Source organism: Panthera uncia, chromosome B1 (assembly GCF_023721935.1).
Source record: "Panthera uncia isolate 11264 chromosome B1, Puncia_PCG_1.0, whole genome shotgun sequence".
Lineage (NCBI taxonomy): Eukaryota > Metazoa > Chordata > Mammalia > Carnivora > Felidae > Panthera > Panthera uncia.
In genome coordinates this window covers 151375945-151397724 of record NC_064811.1, presented here as the reverse complement: position 1 = coordinate 151397724, position 21780 = coordinate 151375945, and the positions used below count along the sequence as shown (strand labels likewise).

General features: G+C 38.6%; 1 protein-coding gene across 3 annotated transcripts in view; it reads right to left on the bottom strand.

The window, feature by feature from the left end:
* Positions 1–21780, bottom strand: part of KIF13B (kinesin family member 13B) — a 199708-nt gene that overhangs the window by 43134 nt on the left and 134794 nt on the right. For 2 of the 3 annotated variants that reach the window (XM_049632357.1, XM_049632359.1), the window contains exons 25-35: positions 19106–19252; positions 18448–18477; positions 16809–16908; positions 16102–16228; positions 15291–15346; positions 13310–13434; positions 11545–11721; positions 8407–8499; positions 4694–4846; positions 3830–3907; positions 2477–2530 (exon numbers count right to left, since the gene is read on the bottom strand). In XM_049632357.1, coding sequence (XP_049488314.1) covers positions 2477–2530; positions 3830–3907; positions 4694–4846; positions 8407–8499; positions 11545–11721; positions 13310–13434; positions 15291–15346; positions 16102–16228; positions 16809–16908; positions 18448–18477; positions 19106–19252 — 1140 coding nt within the window. The remainder of the gene's footprint in view (positions 1–2476; positions 2531–3829; positions 3908–4693; positions 4847–8406; positions 8500–11544; positions 11722–13309; positions 13435–15290; positions 15347–16101; positions 16229–16808; positions 16909–18447; positions 18478–19105; positions 19253–21780) is intronic. The other variant, XM_049632358.1, reaches the window with a different exon arrangement.

Here is a 21780-nt window from a genome sequence, read left to right as displayed (position 1 = left end):
CTCCCTAATCTGTCTTCTGCCCAGGCTTCCAGACCCTTCAACTGGCACAGACACCTTATGTCAAAAACTGAACTAAATCATTTTCTGCCCCAAACTTGTCCTTCCTACAGTTCATCTCTCCATTCTGTCACCTTTGTCTCCTCCCTTGGCCAACCTCATTCTTCAGGTCCTCAGAGTTCTAGACATTCTCTCTTTAATATACCTGAACCACTCTCCCTCTCCCTCCCACTGCTGAATCTACTCCCCTGATCTCCTCCATCCTCCAATTAAATTTTTTTCACACTTTTACATTGATAACTGTATGTATTTGTACTACATCCATTATTCTAATGTAATTTTATAGGCCACAGCCAGGAACCCAAGTGGGGTTTAGGTGGACTGTTAAAAAATACTTTCCACTTCAACTTTAACCATGTTACTGCCATTACTCCTTCAGCAGCTACCTGCCTCCCCATTACTCCTTGGCACAAAATGTTAGAACTTCTATAATCAGGCCCCTTTCCTCTGGGTTCTACCCCCCAATACTCCCCCCGCCCCCGCCTTCTTTCAGTCACAATGCATGCACTGTCATGAACTTAGCAAGCTTTTTCATCCCTCCATGTTTTTGTTCACACTGCTGCTTTGACTCCTTCCCTGCCTTGAGTGGACTTCATTATCCTTCAGCTTACAGGGATTATCACCTCTCTGCAGCCTCTCCTGATCTGTGAATACTGCCTATAAAAGTGTCCACTCCCTCCTTTGGTCTCCTACTCTATCATACTTCTAGTATAGCATCCATGTTCCCTTACTCCATTTATTTGTGATTTAGATGAAGCACAATAATTTTCTTTCGAGTGATGATATTATTTAAACATAAGGAAATCGGGGTAGATAGAAAATTTTGGCCATTTCTTTCAAGGAATTTATAATATAATTGAGAATTTGGGTTAGAAGTAACGTAAAAAATGCAAAAGTCATGTTTTCTTCTTTATATTTTCCTTAAAGTATTTAATTTATTTACATTAAAAAATAATGACATAATCAATTTCCCAAAATCTCAGCTTTGTTCTGGTAATCACAACTTATGCTGTGTTTATCAAGAACAAATCAGGGGTGCCTGGGTGGCTCAACTGATTAAGCTCAATTGATTACGGGGTATCTGACTTCGGCTCAGGTCATGATCTCACATTTGCGTTGACAGCTCAGAGCCTGGAGGCTGCTTCGGATTCTGTGTCTCCCTCTCTCTGCCTCTCCCCGACTCATGCTCTGTCTCTCTCTCTCTCTCTCTCAAAAATAGATAAATGTTAAAAAAAAAAAAAAAAAAAAAGAACTAATCAAACCCATCACTGGATCAGTATAAAGGAGTAGTACTTAGTACACTTTGAGAGACATGGTAGGTGATTAGTAAATTAATAAGCTGGAGAGAAACTTATATGTCTATAAACATATATATATAGCTCATTTTTCAGATCTAGGTTACTAGAAGTTTGCCTGAAATAATAGTGTGTGTATATACATATACATATATATATATATGTATATACACACATTTTTATGTATTATTTCAGGTAAACTCCTAGTAACCTAGATCTTAAGAATGAGTCTAATTATTCATCAAGTTAATTGTTCTTTTTCTTAAGTTTTCATGAGGAAAATTTCAAATGCACAAAAACTGTGTAGAATAACAAAAATAGAAAGGATAGTATAATGAATCCCATGCAGCTATAACAATTATCAGTAAATAGTCCATCTTTTTTTAATCTATACCCCTGTCCTCTCCCTCAGATTATTTTCAAACAAATGCCTGGCATCAGGCTATTTTATAAGACACTTTTTATAAGTCACTTTTAACCTCCTCAAGGGTTAAGATACCAATACAGGGCTTGTTGCCCACAGTTGGTTGAATGTCACAATATCTAACCAGGTCCCTCAAAAAACATCAGACACAAAAAATACTGTGATATAGGACATCCAGTTATAACAATTTCAAGTGTGATCCCTTTAAGTAAATGATAAAGAATTATCTATGCTTAAAAGTCTCTTAAATTGGGGAACACTACATTAACAATGAATAAATTCCAGCTAACAAAAGTTCTGTTCCCTTATTTTTCTTTCTTCTAGCAAATTAACTCTCAGATAAAATCTTCTTATTCTTCACAGATGTGTAATCATTCCATCGACATTTTACTATTAAAAATCTGATTCGAAGTTCTTTTATTGACACACACAGGAAGATTATTTTAAGTAGAAACATGAACCTAAGTAATAATATTGGGGTTTAACCCTTAAAGAGTAGAGTAATAAGGCATAGTAAACCTTAATTTAACTGGCAAATAAAAAGAAATGAACTCTAAACACTTTCAAATAAATTTCACACAGTATAGAAGAGAAGGAGAAATTCTGACACGCAAAACTAGCGTGTGGTATTTGAGCAGGGGAAGCTGAATGGGCAACTAACTGTTCTAAGACTGACAGAAAACAAGTTATAAACACTTACCTTGTTGCTGCCTAGACTGTAGAATGGAATAAGGTCTTGTCGGCTGCCAGACAACTGAAGAAGAAATACAGAGGGTGTTAGTCCTTTATGTGAGAAAGTATATAAATCTACAGTCCTGGAAATACAAGAATTTGAAAACCAAATCAACAGGACGTTAAAGTCTGATAGCAGAGACGTTGTGGAGACCAAAGCTGTAAACCAGGCTAGCGTAAACTTTGGGATGTTATTAGGCACAATTTTTTTTTTCTTTTTAACTGAATGGAACTTTAAGGCAGAAGGCTTGTGTAAGATCAGATACCCCATTTACACTGAGGCAACAACTGGCTGGGCCTGAGTAAGGGTACTTCATCTGTGTTTCCCCTTCTATTGAAAGAATACCAGGTTACTGGTTATCTTACCATGTCCTGATCTTACGACTTCCTTCTCTGGGTATTCGTAGCAGATGTATAGACACAAGCTATTTAATTTTAAACCATAGGATTCTAAATGCCAAACCTCTGCAAGTATCTCTGCATTTTGATGTGTCATTTTCTAAAGAAATGAGAAGATTTTAAGTTGAAATAAAATATTTCTTACTGTCTGAGAATGTTCCCAATCTTTCAGTCTGAGATCATTAGTGATGTCATTTGGTCACTTGGAGGCCCCATGTGCCCTCCCATCTGATACTCTCCCTACCTGTCACTATGGTCTCTCAAACACTAAGGTTAAGGGTCAGCTGCTCTTTACAATGTTTGTACTGTGGTTTTCCTTAGTGCAAAATTCAGACAAAGGTAGTATTTTTCATACCCACATCTTTGTCAGAAGTAAGGAAAGGAAAGATAAATCACAGGGCCACAATCATATTTCTTTGTGAAGAATTATTTGTATGCTTAATATGCACATAAATTATATCTATGCTTCAAAAAACAACAATAAACTTAAGACACTGTTATGAAACAAACCTAACTTATTTTACTCATTTATGCTACCCTGGATGGCCTTTCAGCAACTGAGTTTGTAAACCGAGTCCAGACTTCTCAATTTAAAAGTAATGAAGTTAGGCCCAGAAAATTCAAATGACTTACGCAAGGCACTTGGCTAGTTTTGCTTTAGTTCAACACACACTCACTGAACACCCAGTCACTGTGCTAGGCACTGCTCATACAAAAATAAAGGAGAGACATTAGAAACATACTTTAATGGATACTTTCCTTACCACACTGGCTAGCACAGTAGCACAGTCGCTACATCAGTTCAGAGAAGGAAATGATACCCGAGATGAGAGTTACAAGGATGGAGAAGAGTTATCCAAGCAAAGAAGAAAAGGGAAGGAGAGCCCAGGCAGAGCACCAAATGGGGAGTCCATGTACTCACTCTGTTCACATTTGGAGAGCTAATACTCCTCCTACTCAGTTTCCCCTTTCCTGTCAACTGTTCCTTCACTGTAACTTCCTGTCAGAAAATGTACACAGGAAAAACACGTATCTGAGACAGACCTCCAAAGCAATGGCATGTAAAGCAGTCTTTGAGCTACTATCTCTACACACACGTTCCTCGTTCTTTAAATAATGGCTGTTACTTCACATGATGGAATGACCCAATTCCAATCACTGTGGAATATTCAAAGTTAATTATATAGCTGTTGGTTACTTAGATCACTCTTTTATCTCTTGATGGCCCCCTTGAAGCTGGCCAGAAGTTAGTTCCAGGAGAAAGATCATGAAAATTAGATCATTCACTTTTATTTTTCATTAGGATCTTTGGTTAGAAATAATAAAAGTCTCGATATTGCTATGTAAAATGAGGTTTAAGGTTCCACTAAGGATTAGGTTTACTGCTGGCATCTCTATTATCCCTTCTAGAGAACCACTCTAAGGCTGTGGCTGGCATATCCAGCTAAGCAAAGAAGGGTCCATTCTGCCTCATACCTACGTATTTCTTCCACAACATTCTTGTCCATTACCAAAGAGTTTTTAAAATAATTCTTCAGCCAGAGAGAGTTAAATATTTTCTCCCATTAACTCAGGGCAACTAGACACCATTTAGTGTACCGGAAAAAGTAACTTCCCAGTGTAGCTTTTGTATGTTCCAAGACTTAACTGATAAGTTGAGTCTAAATTAATATGCCCCACTTAAACAGATGCTTCAAAGGTTTGGATGTAACAATCCTGTGAATTGTAGAGAGGCAAAGAGAATCAGGCTGGGTCAGCACCACTGCTACCAGCTCTGTTGGCTAACCTGGCGAAGACGATCCAAAGTGAGAAGGTTCTCCACAGCCAGCACACTTCTGAGGTATTTTTCAATATAAGCCTCTGAGTCAGCAGAAGCGGTGTTTTCAACATTAGCTGCCATTCTTGCTAATGTTTCTCGTTCCTCTACTCCCTGGGCATCCTGGAGAACAGAAAGTTGTGTATTAAAATTAAGTACTTGATAGAAGAAAACATAAAAGCTTCTTGATCTATACAAGTACACACACACACAGAGTACTGAACTAAATGGGACATATTCCAAAACTCCATTTTACTGCCAGCTTTCAGAACTCAAAATGCATTTCCCCACAGAAATTACGGTATGAATTGGTGGTTAGGTTAACTTGAAAGGTTAACACAGTGCCACTGAAACACAGCACATTCTCAATAAAATTGTCCTCTGCTATGTTTCTGTTGCAAACAGAAATGTTACTGGTTACAAAGGATTTGGTGGAAATAGCTGGAAATATACCACCACCACAATACTTCAGAAATACATCATGAGGGGCAAGAGAGAGGAACAAGAAGCTGGGGTGACAGCAAGACAGGGGTCGGGTCCAAATAACTCCAGTAGGAGGCAGACACAGGTATGGAGAAGAAGAATGCAAAGGAAGGTTGGCTTTCCACCCGTTCCCTAAGCAGCAGACCACGGACTACACGTCCAAGAAGTAGCAGCTTTTAAAACTGGTCTCAGTCCTCAACTCTGGAGTGAGACAGGCCAAAGGCAGCATTGCACCCACCAAGAAGAAAAGTATCCTGGGAAATTCTCACTTGCTGTGCTCTTGCCAAGAGCCCATCCCTGCTCCTCTGACATGGGCGGCCCGTGCAGATAAACAAGATGTTCACAAGTCAGGGAGGGACGTTGTTAATGTATTTAATCATGTCAAGCAAGCTTGGCTCCTAACAAATTACTCTATTCAGAGAAAATCTGATACTTTATTTACTTGCGAATTTGTCAGAATAATGTCAAAAACCACAAAATATATATCCATATGCCACTGCATCTTTACATGCCATCAACTTTAAGGAAAAGAAAAACATTTTATATACCACTAAGGAGAAAAGAAAAAATTCTGCCAATTAATTTTAAGATATCAATTATTAGACACATTCTAACGTCAAAAATATTTCTTAAAATTTAAATAAGCTTTAAGAACAGATAAAATGTGGAAGAATCTGGAAGGTGGCTTAACTTCACAAAACTTCTGTCTCCTACCACTATAGGATTCATTTGAGCCTTTTAATAACTCTGAAAAGAAGCAATCATCCTCATTTCATGGATGAGGAAAGATGAAGGCCACGTAATTGGCAAGAGAGTCAAGATTAGAACTTAGGTCCCCTGATACTCCTGACAAAGTAGTCCTTTTACCTCTCAACACACAATACTTTTTGGTGTCTGAAGGGAACAGGCATTATCCTGATTTTATAAGAAAAGGGAAACTTGAGTTTTATAGAAACAGATACACTCATGTTACCCATGTCCCTATCAAGATACAAAACATTTCCATTACTTCAGAAAGTTCACTTACGGCCTACCCTTCCCCCCAAGGCAAGGTAATTTCTTTCACCACAGATTAGTTTCACCGGTTTTAGAATTTCACATAAATGGAATCATCCTTTCTTGTGTCTGGCTTCTTACATTCAGCATAATGATTCTGGATTCATTGAAGAAGTTCATTTCTTTGTGTAGCTAAGTGATAGTCCACACTATGGATATACCACAATTTGCTTATCCATTCATCCACTAATGGATGTTTGGATTGTTTCCAGTTTTGGGTTCCTCTGGATTCAGCTGCTATGAGCATTCCTGTACACATCTCTATGACACACATGGTCACTTCTCTTGAGTAAGCACCTAGAGGTGGAATTACTGGGTCCTGGGGTAGACAGTTGAAACCATTTCCTATTCTCTGGCCTACCATCAGTTCTTTTGCCACTAAGCTCTCATAGCTGCTATAACAGGGAACACAGAGAACTTTTCAAGGATTTTTCATGATGAAACCTAGATTCCTTGAGGAATCTTTTTGTTTCTAAATAAAAAATAAACTAAGTGTAGTCCTTTTCCTGTTAAGTTTTAAGTCTCGCTGTTCCTTTTTCTTTATCATCAAGATTTGATAATGTGAAAATAACACTTGCCAACTTAGATGTTTAGATAATTATTAACAAGCAGCCCAACCACATGAGGCCACATGTTTCTCTCTCAATGGATCCCCCTGCATTTCCTCCCTTTGAAAACTGTATCACTCAGGGAATAAAAGTACCTTTAAAGAGGATAAGGAACCTACAGTTGGGAGGGGATGAGACAGGAGGGGAAGGAAAATGAGAGAAATGGAAAAATGGAAGAGAGTTCACTACAGCAGTCATTGTTTCTCAACTGCATTCAAACCATGTATAGAGTTAAAGTACGAAACAACCAGAAAGACATAAAGCATTCAGACACAGAGAATAAACACTGCATCTCTTGCTGAGCATGTAAGTATACAAAGAGTAATCGACTACAGACCCAAGATTTTGCAGCTAGTCTAACTCTGAAAACAGACTTATTTTTAAAATGTGCAGCAGGCTCCAAATTAAACAGTTAAACAGCTAATACTTACTATGTAAGTCTAACACTTTGGAGATCCAGTACAAGACTTCCTGTAGTATAAGAAATCTAAAGCAGAGCCTAAGCACTATATAATCTTTTCACCCTTCCAAAAACTCACTGCTTAGAATACATTTTGTCCACCTACTGTTCACTCAACAGAATCAACAACTTCCAGCACTCAAAAATGAAGCGTAGGGTGCTGATGTGGACCGTGTGCTTAGTAGGGAGTGTCCACTCCCAGCACACTCTCCCATTCTTCACTCCCTAGGAAAGTATAATCTGCACCTCCTCACTCCTCGATTCTGGATGGTGAGCGTGACAGACAGGACTGCTCTGATTTCCCTTTTGCAGAGTCCTTTTCTAAGAACCCTCATATCTTCCTACCCCTGTAAGGAAGGCCTCCATTGCCAGCTGTGTCGAAGACCAGGTGAATAAATCTGGGATTAAATATTAGGAAGCAAATGAAAACTACATCGTCCAGCAAGCTTCTGTCCGGGGGTATTTGAAACTCCATTTGTTTGATTCCTATGGCTCTCTCAGTTCAGAAAGGGAAATAAGGAGAGGAAAATAATAATAGGATCTATAATAATGGCAATTACAATTTACTGCTGTGTGTGTGTACAACATCCTTAAAAAACAACCCTGTACAGAGGTATCACTAACCCAATTTGATAAATGAAAAAATTGAGGCTCAAAGTAACTCACTAAGTGCACCTCACTGAGAGGTGATGAAAGTAAGATTTCTGTGTGATTCCAAAATGAATCTCCAAAGCTTGAATCTCTATTTTGCGCTATGTTGCTTCCCTTTGAGGGTTACAATATTGTTACCTTATGTCTACTAGAAATGAAAAGGAGTGCTGTCTTCTAGGAGTATTGATTTGCTTTTCAAAAGAAAGTTCTTCTTCAACAAAATACTAAAACCAGAACCTTTGAAGCCACAAGTACATTTTACTATGAATCACATTAAGATTCGAAAATTCCTCTACAAACCTACAGCATTTGCCTAAACACACATTTTCATGGACTATGTATTTCTTGGGTAGGTGACTTTTCAGGGACGTAGCTCTTTTTACATGTTTATTTTTAGTAAACTCAAATTTTGTACAATCCTTCACCTCTGGAATATTGGAGACAATCTCAAAAGTCACTCCACAGCCAGGAATAGAACTTCGATGTGACATCTTTTTTAGGAGACTCTGAGCAAAACCCTAGAGAAAAACAAAACAGAAAGATATGGTTTCCTACCTCAAAAACTGAGTGTTCATTAACAAAGCATAAGGGATACTGCATTCATTCTAACAAAAAGAAACAGAGTATATTTCCAACATAAGCAAGCTGAAATCCAAATCACTAAATAGAGACTCCTCAACTTCATTTTAGTGCACAAAACCAATTTATTAGATTCTTGCCGCGTGACAGGTGCTAGACCCATAATATGAAGAGTATAAACCCAAAACTTGAAACAGACACTGGGCATCTGGTTCAGCTCTGCTTAAAGGCTACAGAAAAAAAAGACTGTTGACTTCGACACAATAAAGTGACCTTCTGAGATGTAAGCAAGGACTGGTACTGTTACACTTTTTTTTTTTTTCCAGTACAATGGACATCTTGCAGCATGAATATTGACAAGTTCAGGCATTAAATTCTTGACCAAAGCAGGATCGTTATGAAGAATGATTTAAGAGTGCATGGTCATTGTTTATGCTGACTGTGCTCTTTGCACAGTTAAGAATTGAACTGTTGAATTAATGCATAGATGACTCATTTGAAGATGCTGCTAAGACTGAACATCCTGTAGAGGTTGAAGAGAGCAGGGATGAGGGCAGAATACAATTGGTGAATCAAGATAAGAAGAAGAGAGAATATTAAACTGATGCCCAACTTTTTCCCTCATTCAAAAGGGAAGCAGGAAATATGTGAGAACCTCTGAAAGAAAATAGAAAAATCCAGCTATTTGGTCCTAGAAGTACATATTTTCACAAACCTCCTTAATAATAATTTCTCTCCTCTTCAGTGATCTATAGTTAACTTTTTAAAAGACTGTAACTTTTATGGGGCACCTGGGTGGCTCAGTTAAGCCTCTCTTGATTTCGGCTCAGGTCATGATCTCCCAGTCTGTGGGTTCGATCCCTAAAGCAGGCTCTGTGCTGACACCATGGAGCCTGCTTCGGATTCTCTCTCTCCCTCTCTCTCTCTCTGCCTCTCCCCTGTTTGCTCTCTCTCTCTGTCTCTCACAAAATAAATAAGCATGAAGAAAAAAATAAGAATAAAAGTTAAAAAATAAAAATTAAAAACTAAAATAAAAAATGTAGTTTTAGAATGCAAACAGACCACTGATTTCAGCCCTTCATTCTACCCACTTCAGCCTTGCAATGCTGAGCCACTGCCAATTACACTGGTCAGAGCTCAGCTGTAGGTTTGTTTTCTTTTTAACGGGTGGGGAAGGGAGGTGTGGGTGCTGTTGTTACCTACTTTTTGCTTTCCTTCTGTATGGAACTACTGAAGCTGATTTGCACACATTAGCGTCATAAGGAAGTCCCTGTTCTTGTATAAAGAAGCAAATTTTGGGAATGAAGTATCTGAAATCAGGAGGGAAACTGGCATGCCCTAAAACACTATTACATCATTCAGCATCAATTTGATAATGTCAAGTCATTTCAACCAGGGAAAAAATGTGGCAACTTCTTGTCGCTATAATAAAAAATAAAAAATAAAAACAAACTAGGGAAACACACACACACACACACACACACACACACACACACACACCAGAAGGAGTTCAGTGATGCCATGATGCACCCTTTCTGTTAAGGATTCTGTGGGGCTGGTGGTTGTCCCAGGGCAGTCTCAGTGCCTGGCAACCAGAATCTCTAGCTCAGGCATGGCAAATTGCACTTCAAAATGCTCAAGAGCAACACGTCTTTTTCAATCCCTTAAAGACTTCCGAGAAAAGAGAGATGGAGAAGAGCGAACGGGAGCCACACCATATACGTCTAGCTAACCCAATGACCTGGATTTTATTGATGCTGGATTGCCAAGCTAAAGAGCTGCAATTTTAACAGCATTACCGCCAGTCTTCATTTCAAAGATTGATATCAGTGTGACATTTAGAACTAAAGATTAATTTTTAGGGGTGGAGATTACATCTAGGACTCTGTCAACCATGACTGTGCTCTTTTAAATGAAAAGATTTCTTTTCATATGTCCTGGTTTTAGTCAGTGTACTGAGAAGGCCTCAAAAAAAAAAAAAAAAAAATGAGCACAGACAGTTAAAAGAATCTCCAGAATGAGTCTCCCAAGTCCTATATTTGCAAAGCCAATGAAAGAAACAGTTTATACCCTTACCTAGAAGTTTTCTACTAACCCCAGTCACATGGCACAAGGTCCTTCCTGATCCAGCTGCAACTGCGTGGCTGGCCACGGACCTGGCCCCCGCCCCCCAGCACACCTGTCAACACTCTGCTTCTCGTGGTCTGAGCCCTCCATGCTGTCCCTCCTCACTACTCCTGCACACGTGTTTTCTCCTCTCCACAGAAGAGTCAATTCCTCCTCTGCCTGCCAAACTCCCTTGTCTGTAAAGGAGTGGCTCGCATGCTACCCCCCTCTCTGATACCTGCTCTGACTCCCTTGGTGTGAATTCTCCATCCCTCGGCCTGCAGCCTTCCAGCACTCAGGGAGCACCGGCATTACAGCACTAACCCAACAGAGACAGATCACCTGTTAATATATGTCTACGTACACCAACGGACACTAGCTATTTCAAGATGCAGACTACTTCTAACTTATCCTGTTACCCAAAGCTTGACAGAGTACACTCTCTAAATATGTGAATCAGTGAATTAGCAGAGATGACTGAAAGGGAAGAAAGAGATGCAAAGCGGAGGGTAAGATGTCCAAACAACAGCAAACCTACAGAGAACCTTCACATCTTGCGTGACCCAAACGAAAAGTCAAAAAACAAAACAGTGAACTTCACTTTGACGGGGCTCTGTGGCAACGAAAAGAATGGCATTAATTTGTGACTATGTAATAAGAAAGACTGATTGTAACAACTTAATGTTGTCTTGGAGAAGTCGGGATGGAATGTGCCAGAACGAAGCAGGCACAGTTACAAGACAGTAACAGGCACGCTGAAGAGAAAATGCTTCATAGAGTCTGCTTAGATGAGAGGCCAGAACAATCATTCCCTGGCCCTGCCCTCAATGTCAGACCTGTGATTAAAGTCATTTCTTCAACGAGGATTAATGACTCACCTGCCGGCCATGAACATTGACACAAATTCGTTTCCGTAACACTAACTGCATGTCAGCTGGATGGCTGAGCTGGACTGTCACCCGCACAATCAGATACACTCGCTCATCCGCAGGGGTGCCTTTACTGAGCTGAGGACAGCTGTGCACTGCAGAGTCCCAAGAGGCTTCTGCTCTCACCTGCAGAGACAGAAAGAACATACTTTTCCCTCTCCTCCTGGAAAAACAAAACAAAACAAAACAAACAAACAAACAAAAAACAACAAAAAACAACCTCACGAGGAAACATCTTGACTTGGCTACAGTCCTACAGGCTGGTCATGAGTGCAGATGTACTAGAACCTCCCTGAAAAGCTATGGGATAGGAAGATATGGTCTCCACCACCCTAGTCTGGGAAGAACAGAGCATGATATTCCTGGCTGGCTGGCTTTTAAAATGTTTTTATTTTGAAAAATGCTCAAACATAAAGTGCAAATTCAGGACAATGAACTCCTGTATATCTTCCATCTAGAATCATCAGCTGTTCAGGAAAATGAACTCCTGTGTATCTTCCATCTACAATCATCAGCTGTTAATATTTTGCCACTTTTCCTTTCTCTTTCTCACAACACATACACACGCAGTATTATTTTTTTGCTGCACTACTTTAGAGTAAGTTACAGACTTGTAACTCTACATGCCTACATACATTAACAAGTATCTTCTAACAGCAGGTACATCCTCTGACTTAACCATAGGACAATTATATTCAGGAAATTTAACATCAATAAAATACTATTATATTATACATAGTCTACATTCAAATCTTTCAGCTGTTCCAATCCAGGATCACTAACTGCATTTAGAGGTCATGTCCCTTTAGTCCACGTCAATCTGGAATGGTTCCCAACCCTTTCTTTGTTGCTCATGATACTGACTTATTAAATAAGAATGTACAGAATGTACAGAATTGCACAGAATGTATCACAGTTGGGTTTGTTGTCTTTTTCCCTGCTATTAAAGTTTTGCATCTTAGGAATACCACTAAGTGATAATGTGCCCTAAGCATCACATCAGCTTTCCTTGTTTAAACTATTTTATTGTTTTTCCGATATACTCAAAATTAGAAAATAAGCTCCCACTATATACCCATCACCCGGATTCAAACATTATCTAGATTTTGCCACACTGACTTCATCTTTTTTCTCCTCTTTAAAAAGCCTTTACCACAGGGCCACCTGGGTGGCTCAGTCGGTTAAGCGACGGACTCTTGATCTTGGCTCAGGTTATGATCTCACAATTGGTGAGGTTATGATCTCACAGTTGGTGGGTTCGAGCCGTGCATCAGGCTCTGCACTGACAGCACAGAGCTTGAGATTGTCTCTCTCCCTCTCTCTCTGCCCCTCCCTTTTCATGCTTTCTCTCTCTCTCTCTCTCTCTCAAAATAAATAAACTTTAAAAAAAAAAGTCTTTAGTAAAGAATTTCAAAGCAAATCCCAAACATCATGTCGGTTTATGATGGACCAAAGCTGACCTGAACTATGAATACTAACAGAGAGAGATCCTTTACCAGGAGGGGAAATAAATGGCAAATGGATGTAATTTGACCATCTACTCCTTCTGGAAGCGGTTCCAATCTTTCTGGAAGTCGTAATGAAAGGTTTTCATTTATGCATCTTGACAAATGTAAGCATTAAAGTGATTACATTGCTGATTGTTTAAAAAGACTCAAGGAAAGGTTAAAGAAACTACTTTTCATCTGATTTTCCCTAGTTATGCTTTGTTTACCTCTCCATCATGCTGTTTTACAATCTGCAGTTCAAAGAACTCATCCTCTTCTTCTCCAGTGAGGGTAGCATCCCATCCACCAGCTTCTGGGTCATCAAGATTATCCTGGGAGCTGAAATCATCAGCTAAAAGCAAAGAAGTTCCATTAAATACAGAGATCATTTTAAGGGATAACCCTTACCAGCTAAATTTCAATGTGCTTGGTATTAAAATTCTACTGCCTCAAATTTCATTTGCTTTTGGCTCTAAAATCTTACATGACATGGAAGAGGACCATTAAACAGTTCTTAGAGATGGATAGACTCTCAAGAAATTATCTTATCCAATCTCTTACCTTTATGCTTTATTTTACATGGAAGGAAAATGAAGCCAAGATACCCAAGAGGTTATTCAAGGTCAGCCCATAAATGTTAATGATAGGATTATAACCGAAATTCCCTATTTTTTAGTGCATTGAAAAATGAGAAGCGAGAGTGATTCCAATTATCTGACAGTTGAGTTCAACAAAAGAATCAATTGGCTACATGAGCCGGAAACTTGGAGGGTTGCCCCCTGACCCTTTAGTTATTTAGTTCTAAGCCTGGACCTTCCAACACCCTATCCATCTTAAGCTTGTGAGTAGGCACCAAAAGTATCTTTTCTAGTATGTGGGCTTGTGTGGATCAAGAATGGGCAAAAGGCTGAACAAGCTCTTGACCATGTCTTGGAATATCCATACAACAGGTCTTCTATAAGCTTATTCTTTTCCACTCTTACCCTCCTCCACATGCACACACAAGCACACACAAGAGCACCTCACCTATCTAGAAACCTAACATAAGAATAGGCTGGAGAGGGGCGCCTGGGTGGCGCAGTCGGTTAAGCGTCCGACTTCAGCCAGGTCACGATCTCGCGGTCCGTGAGTTCGAGCCCCGCGTCAGGCTCTGGGCTGATGGCTCGGAGCCTGGAGCCTGTTTCCGATTCTGTGTCTCCCTCTCTCTCTGCCCCTCCCCCGTTCATGCTCTGTCTCTCTCTGTCCCAAAAATAAATAAAAAAAAAAAGGTTGAAAAAAAAAAAGAATAGGCTGGAGTAACCCTCAGCATGCAAGGCTCAAGAGAACAAGATAGGATAGAGTGCTGTGGCAAAACATTGAAACCCCATCAGGTAGACAGACAGTAGAAATGGCTAAATATTATTTACTAACTCTGTGTGCATATAATAATTTTCCATATATCTAAATAAGTTAAGTAGTACAAAATGCTAAATACCTCAGATATTATAACTCACTTTCAGCTAGGTGGAAGAAACACACTGAGGACATCTAAGCTTGTCTATTTAGGATAGTTAATTTTAACACATGGTTTTCCTGCAGATATTTAGGAATGTAACTGCTGACTTTTAACTTATTTTTAGCTCTTTAATCTGCCTTTTCATTTTTATTTTCCTTCCCTGGGCAGAGTATAGGTAAAATGTAGCCACATCCAAAACATTTTACATGAAGGAGAAAAAAAGAAAGGAAAAATTGACAGGTTCTCATAACTAAGCAATGCAGGAATGAAGGGCATAAGAACTCACAGAAAAAGTAAGAAATTTATTAGATAGTTCTAAGAAAACACCAGATAAAAGAAGCATGCTACATGAGGATCTCTTTCCAGACAGAAGTCTTTTCCTAGGAATTAAAGAAGAAATTATTTTAAGTGCAGGAAAATACTACCACTACACCTAACCTGATGATGAGAACAAAGCATACACACAACTGTATGGATTATAGATTGAAATGTGAGAACGCACCATGATGAAACATACCTATCACTGCTACAAAAAATATTATTCTTACAGAAAAGTCATTCTTTGTCAAGTATCAGTGTCCCTCAGCATACATAATATAGACCCTAACCTTAGGCTCACAGAACTGCCTAACTGCAAACTTCGTTAGAATCCAGGTGCTACTTGGACACTAATTTGTCAGAGGTAAGCCTTCAGAAAGCACCTCCTAACTTACCATTTAAGTCAAGGAATATAACAGGAATGTGTGTTTCCATCCCAGGAACTGGGGTCCTAAAACATAATGAACAAAGAGCATCTCAAATAAAGCAGACTTTCTGAGCAGCATGTACCTTGAGTCACAGCATTAATCCACACTGAGAACAGTACAGATGAAGCCAATAGTAACTGTGGGTATTGTGTTTTTGTTATAATTTCACATCAGAGATGCCCCTAAACTGACCTGTAACTGCTGTTGCTTTTCACTGGTGCTCTCATGTATAATTATCATATGCTCTGATACTAGAATTCAGTCTTCTAAGATACCTCTATCTGTTTATAATACAGCTCACTTGTTTAAAGTTACTTTTTTATAAAATTACATACCGAAGGGCCTCATATGGCTTAATTTACTATTTTTAATTTCGATAAAGTGGCACAGAACATTTGCTGACAGTACAGTTTAAGCCAGCCCCAAAACCCAAAACTCCTGGAGATGCAATTTTATTATGACCGAATGGTCTTTTAAGGGAATGACCCAAGTAATTAACATATTAACTTTTTTTTAATGCTAAGTGCACTGGTATTAAATATTGATTTAGATTCTCAGAAATCTTAATTACTTGGGCCAATAACAATATTATTTAATAAAACACGGTTTAAGGCCATAGTTATTCCAATTCATGAAAATAATTTAACACTTCCTCTAATTCTTTTCCCCTGTGCTAGGATGAGTCTTCCATTAATTGAAACACAGGCAAAATTCATACAGAAAGCAGGCAGCTCAGGGAACATCTGGAACATCAGAACACATGTGACAGCATTCATACCATTCTGCTGGGGCCCCTGGAATGCCACTGCCGGCAGAGGGGACCATTACCGCATTCCGCTCCTCAGTCAAGGTCAGTCTCATCTCTAGAAGTTGAGCTTCACGGTCGGCATCATCCTCTGTTTTATCTAGAACGTCAGGAATAAGGATGAAATACAGATTTCTCACACAGATTTCTCTCTTGATATTTACACTTCTGTCCAGCGTATCCACAGGATTTGCCTGCATTTCAGTCACTGGTTGATGAGGGTTCACCAAAAACTTATTACTTCCCTAATGAGTGATTAAAAAAACAATCATGATAAAAAGTGAACTGTAAGAGCATGGCTGTACTCTTATAGAAAGGCCATCTTTGGAAAGCCAACATGGACCACCAGCACATGAATAATTTCTTCCAGAGTTGAAGGATTCAAGTACTTTTGGATAAGAAATAAAAAATGTTAGCACCCTCCTTAATTTATTTTTGAAGGACAATGTTTACATACTATATTTTCTCTCTTTGTTGCGGGTAAGGGGAAACCTATAGAAAGATATTATTACAGTTAAATAAATGTTATTCTGAAAGGACAGGACATAAATAAGAAACATTCCTATGCTCTTGCCATCCCCATTATTGATGTGTTCATCTACTTCTAATTTATGTGGCTGCAAATAGAGATTAATTATGCACAGACTGGGGGGGGTAAATATTCAATTTGCTTTTCCTACCATGTTTACTGACAAGCTTTTGCAGTTGTTGATCTAAGTACTCCTGACGTTTTGTTAATGCATTTAGCCATTTTCTACGCAGTCTCTCTAAATCCCGATCCTGGAAGAAAACGAGGGAAATTATGGCAAATATAACGGCAAGACAAAATACTTGAAACCAATGCTCCATCTACCTTACTCTAAGTCTTCAAACTGTAAAGTATCACACATCAATATCTTTGCCCTCACTACTAGTTGACACTAATCATTATTTGGAACAGAAAGTTCCAGAAATCAAAGAATTGTTGTTCTAGAACAAGACAGCTTCTGAAAAGACATTCTCTGATACCTAGAACCAGTTTTATTTCTATTGGTTCAAGGGGCAAGCCTTACAACTAAGATCTACAATGTCCCTTTGCTGGATAAAAATCACAAATACTGGGGCGCCTGGCTGGCTCATGTGACTCTTGATCTCGGGGCTGTAAGTTCAAGCCCCAAACTGAATATAGATCCTACTAAAAAGAAATAAGTAAATTAAAAAAAAAAATCACAAATATTACTCAACAGTCTTAAGATTTATATCCCTGGGAACCATCATAAGAATTCCTCAAATCTCTTAACTTGTTTCAGCCTTCAACTTGTTTCACTAGTCTCTACAAACAACATGTAATGTTTCTCTCCCTTGTTTCTTGTGTGTAGGGGGCAGTTTGGAGGGGGAGAGGGCGTTATCAACAGACGAAGAACTCTACCATTCAACACCTGACTGTATACCAATCTTGCCTCATTTCCTTTTGTAATAAAGTTAACAAGGCTGGGTAGATCAGTGGAATGCTGAAGATACAGTGTGTATCTGGATTTCACTAAGGCACTTAACCAAATAGCTCATGACATTCTTGTGGACAAGATGGAGAAATGTGCAATGAATCTATTTGAATGAAATCATAAATGACTGAAATATCACATCCAAAGAACAGTGATTAATGGAATAATGTCAGCTTAAAAGAAGTCTCTATTGTTGTGCCATAGGACTCTGTATTTAACCCTATCTGATACAATATTTTTATCAGTCACTTATAGGAAGGCAGACATTTTTATCAAATTAGAATGATGCAAAACCAGGAGAGTGACTACACTGGATGACATAATCAGGATCCAAAGAGCTCTGACAGTCCTAAACAATGACTAGCAAGACTAACATGATAGAACTGGACAGACATAAACAAAATCTTGCAGGAGATTAGGAAGGGTGGAGGGGGCAAAACCAAACCCGTGTGACTCTTATAAGTGGGGAAGGCAGACCTGGTTTAAAAGATGGAAAATACCTAAGCAGTGTGGCTTGACTGAAGCTCAGTATGAGATAGCTCTTACAGGGAAAAGGAGGGGTGACTCCACTCAAGGAGAGAGGGAGTGCAAGGAAAAGGATCTGGAGAAATGGATCTGTAGGAAACTTGGATGGGGAGCTCTAAGTTTGGAAAATGATGAAAGTCACAAATGATTTCTTATACATAAGACTACAAAACTCTGTTTTAATTTGAGAAAAGCAATATTTGAATCAAAATTAATTGTGTAATTATTAAATAACAGTATAGCAAGACTCAGGAATGTGTACTTCAGTACTTTAATAAAGCTCATTTGATGAAGCTAACAGGTGCTTCCTTACCTGGTAGCTGTCCATGTCCTCCTCTTCCTCCTAAAAGAAAAAATATATTACACATAACTAAAACAATTATTTTTTCAAGAATCAGGCTATGCTCAACAGCCAGAATCTTTTGCCAGACTTTATATTTTCTAGTTTAATGAAAATACTGTTTCATCTCCCACCTATGTTCACCCTCACTCTTTGCTTTATAGTTTTCAGGAAGTTGGGAGTAAAACCTTAAGCTTCTCATAGGAAAGTGAAGAATGCTCATTTGACCTTTTCAGGAACCAGTACAATACTCTCCCTGCTGAGTTTATAGTCCCACTCCCCAGGAGAAATCAAACACCTGCTGGCAAAGAGTCTTTACAAGCCAGTAGGGGGTTTCTGTAGAAGGGTGGGTGATGGGGGAAGTTAATCACTAGTAGGCAACTGAGGAATTTCTGGAGGCTGAGATGTCTTAACCCTCAGTTTGCCATGTACCAGGGCAAAACCACAGTCTGGTTCAGGTGCACTGATTTCATGCAAAAGTAATACAGTAACAAACAAACAAAAAAAGACATCAAATTAAAAACTGAAAGAAGTGTTCATGGAAGGCAGTTTTCTGGCAAGTTCCAAAACACTCTCTTATCTCATTGGGTCTTTCACCAAGAATATAACTGGCACAGAGACAGAAACTTACATGAAAGGTCTCAAGAGTCTTGGGGGATCTGAATGTTCTAACTTTTACACATCCAATGCCAACAGACAATATACATTCTTCCATCAGTGGTAAAGTCCCAGATTCCTGCACAGACTTCACTTCCACTTGAACTCGCCGAGACTGTCCCTGTATCAGAGACAAATTTAAATTTATTAAAATCAGTTTAATTTCCAAATATTTGGTTTAGAGAGACCCCTACAGGCTGATGTTGAGAAAGCATTTAACTTTGGAGACCTATCTCACATCTTTAAGTAGTAAACTACAAATTGAAAAACTAATCAGGAATAATAATTTACCTTTTCAGCAAGTAGAAAGACATGGAATATATGGACTGCATATTTTTTCAATAAAAAGAAACATTATGAGAAAAAATTCTAACAAAGGAACTGCAAAAAGGAAGGGACAAGCAAAACTGTTCAACTCACTTACCATCAAATAAATGCAGATTAAAATAAGCACAAAACACTTATTTTCACTCACTAAACTAGCAATTACCTTTTAAAAAGGCAATTTTCAATATTGCCCAAAGGTTATGAATCAGGCAATTACATACATTGTTAGTGGGAATATAAATTGGTACAGCATTCTGCAAGGCAATTTGCCTTAAAAATTTAAGTATCCCCTGGCTCAGCAATTCAACTTTCTAGGAAGCTGTTCTCAGTAAATAATCATAATATGTGTATAAAGATCTTAAAACAATGTTAAGAATAACAAGAAACTAGATACAAATAAATGCATAATATTGACAACTGCTTATGCTACAGTATATAAATATAAAATATACAGTCATTAAAATATTGTTGTAGAAAAACATACATAATATATTAAGCTAAAAAGTATGATAAACAATGTTAACCAGACTTAGAAAAAAAAAAGAGGGATTACCAAACCCAATAGATATAGTAGGATCTACTTTTAAAAATCAGCAGAGTAAGAAATAAGAATGGTGACCACTATCCTGGAATCACTGCTCTAATCCCAAATAATTTAAAACCATGTTGCAAAATGAAGAATTGAACAGAAAGCTGTTCCTTCTTAAGCATATTTTCATAACAAATACTATGTGATCCTGTATGTTTACAATGAAACAGTATTTTAAAATTCCCAATATTCCCAAATTACTGACTTCAGAGTTGGCTTATAAATTTTAGGGATGTAAAACAGAATCTGAACAATGAAATTTGAATATACAATTTCAAATCTCCTCCCCCCTTCCATCAGATTTTTTAATTCCCAAGAGCTTTGCATTATCAGGGAAATCAATTTAGGCAAATGATTAATCTGAAGGCCAGATTTGAAGAGATGAGTTACAGATGTCTTTTGATTTAATATTTTCCAATAACTATGCATCGCTTATTTTGTGGAAAGAGTACCCCCAGAAAACATTTTGATTGTCTAAAATAGTTTACTCATTTCAATTAGCTACGTTTTATTTGTTTACTTCCCCTAAGACAGAAAGTAACCCACTTTCCATGGGTGCCCACATGCAAAAGGTGAAGTACAGGCACTGTGTCGGGGGAGCATTCAAGGTAGGCAGAAGGAAGAAAAAGGACACAGAAGATCTGAAACTGCTTACTGTTCCACAGAAAAGCTTTGAACAGTATACCTAAACTAATAGATTGAACTTCGTGTAACTGCTGATATTTGAGCATTTTTTAACTACAAAACTGGCAATTTTTTATGGCGAACCTAATCAGCTCTCCTCTGCCACTTTCCTGTTCGAGAACAGTACGTTCTGGTTTTCAAATACATTAAATTCAAATGAGACTACTATCCAAGGCCCTCTATGAACTAGCTGCCACATGTTTCTATAACCTCCTCTGTTGCTGTTTTCCAGATCTTCCTACATATTACTTTCTACCCAAACTTACCTAATTCCAACTACTGTATCTTTATTCTTGCTGTTTAGGTATGAAAAATGTTTCCAGCCTTTGCACAATTGTTTTGGCATCCACATCAAGACTCACACCCTTGAGAAAAAGCCTTTCCTGGGGTGCCTGGGTGGCTCAGTCGGTTAAGCATCCCAACTTTGGCTCAGGTCATGATCTCACAGTTTGTGAGTTTGAGCCCCACGTCGGGCTCTGTGCTGACAGCTCAGAGTCTGGAGCCTGCTTCGGATTCTGTGTCTCCTTCTTTCTCTGCCCCTCCCCAACTTGTGCTCTGTCTATGTCTCTCAAAAAATAAATAAATGTAAAAAAAAAAAAAATTTAAGAAAAAGCCTTTCTTTTTTTTTTTTTTTTTAACGTTTTTTATTTATTTTTGGGACAGAGAGAGACAGAGCATGAACGGGGGAGGGGCAGAGAGAGAGGGAGACACAGAATCGGAAACAGGCTCCAGGCTCCGAGCCATCAGCCCAGAGCCTGACGCGGGGCTCGAACTCACGGACCGCGAGATCGTGACCTGGCTGAAGTCGGACGCTTAACCGACTGCGCCACCCAGGCGCCCCGAAAAAGCCTTTCTTGATTAACTCAACTCATTGAATACTTTTAGTAAATGTTGTCAGATATATGACAAATACTTATATATTCTATTTATACTAAACCACAGAAAATTATCTGGTCTTGCCTTCCAGGCGATGAATTTCTAAGGCATCCAAAGAAGATTTTATATATATATATATATATATATATATATGTGTGTATATATATATATAT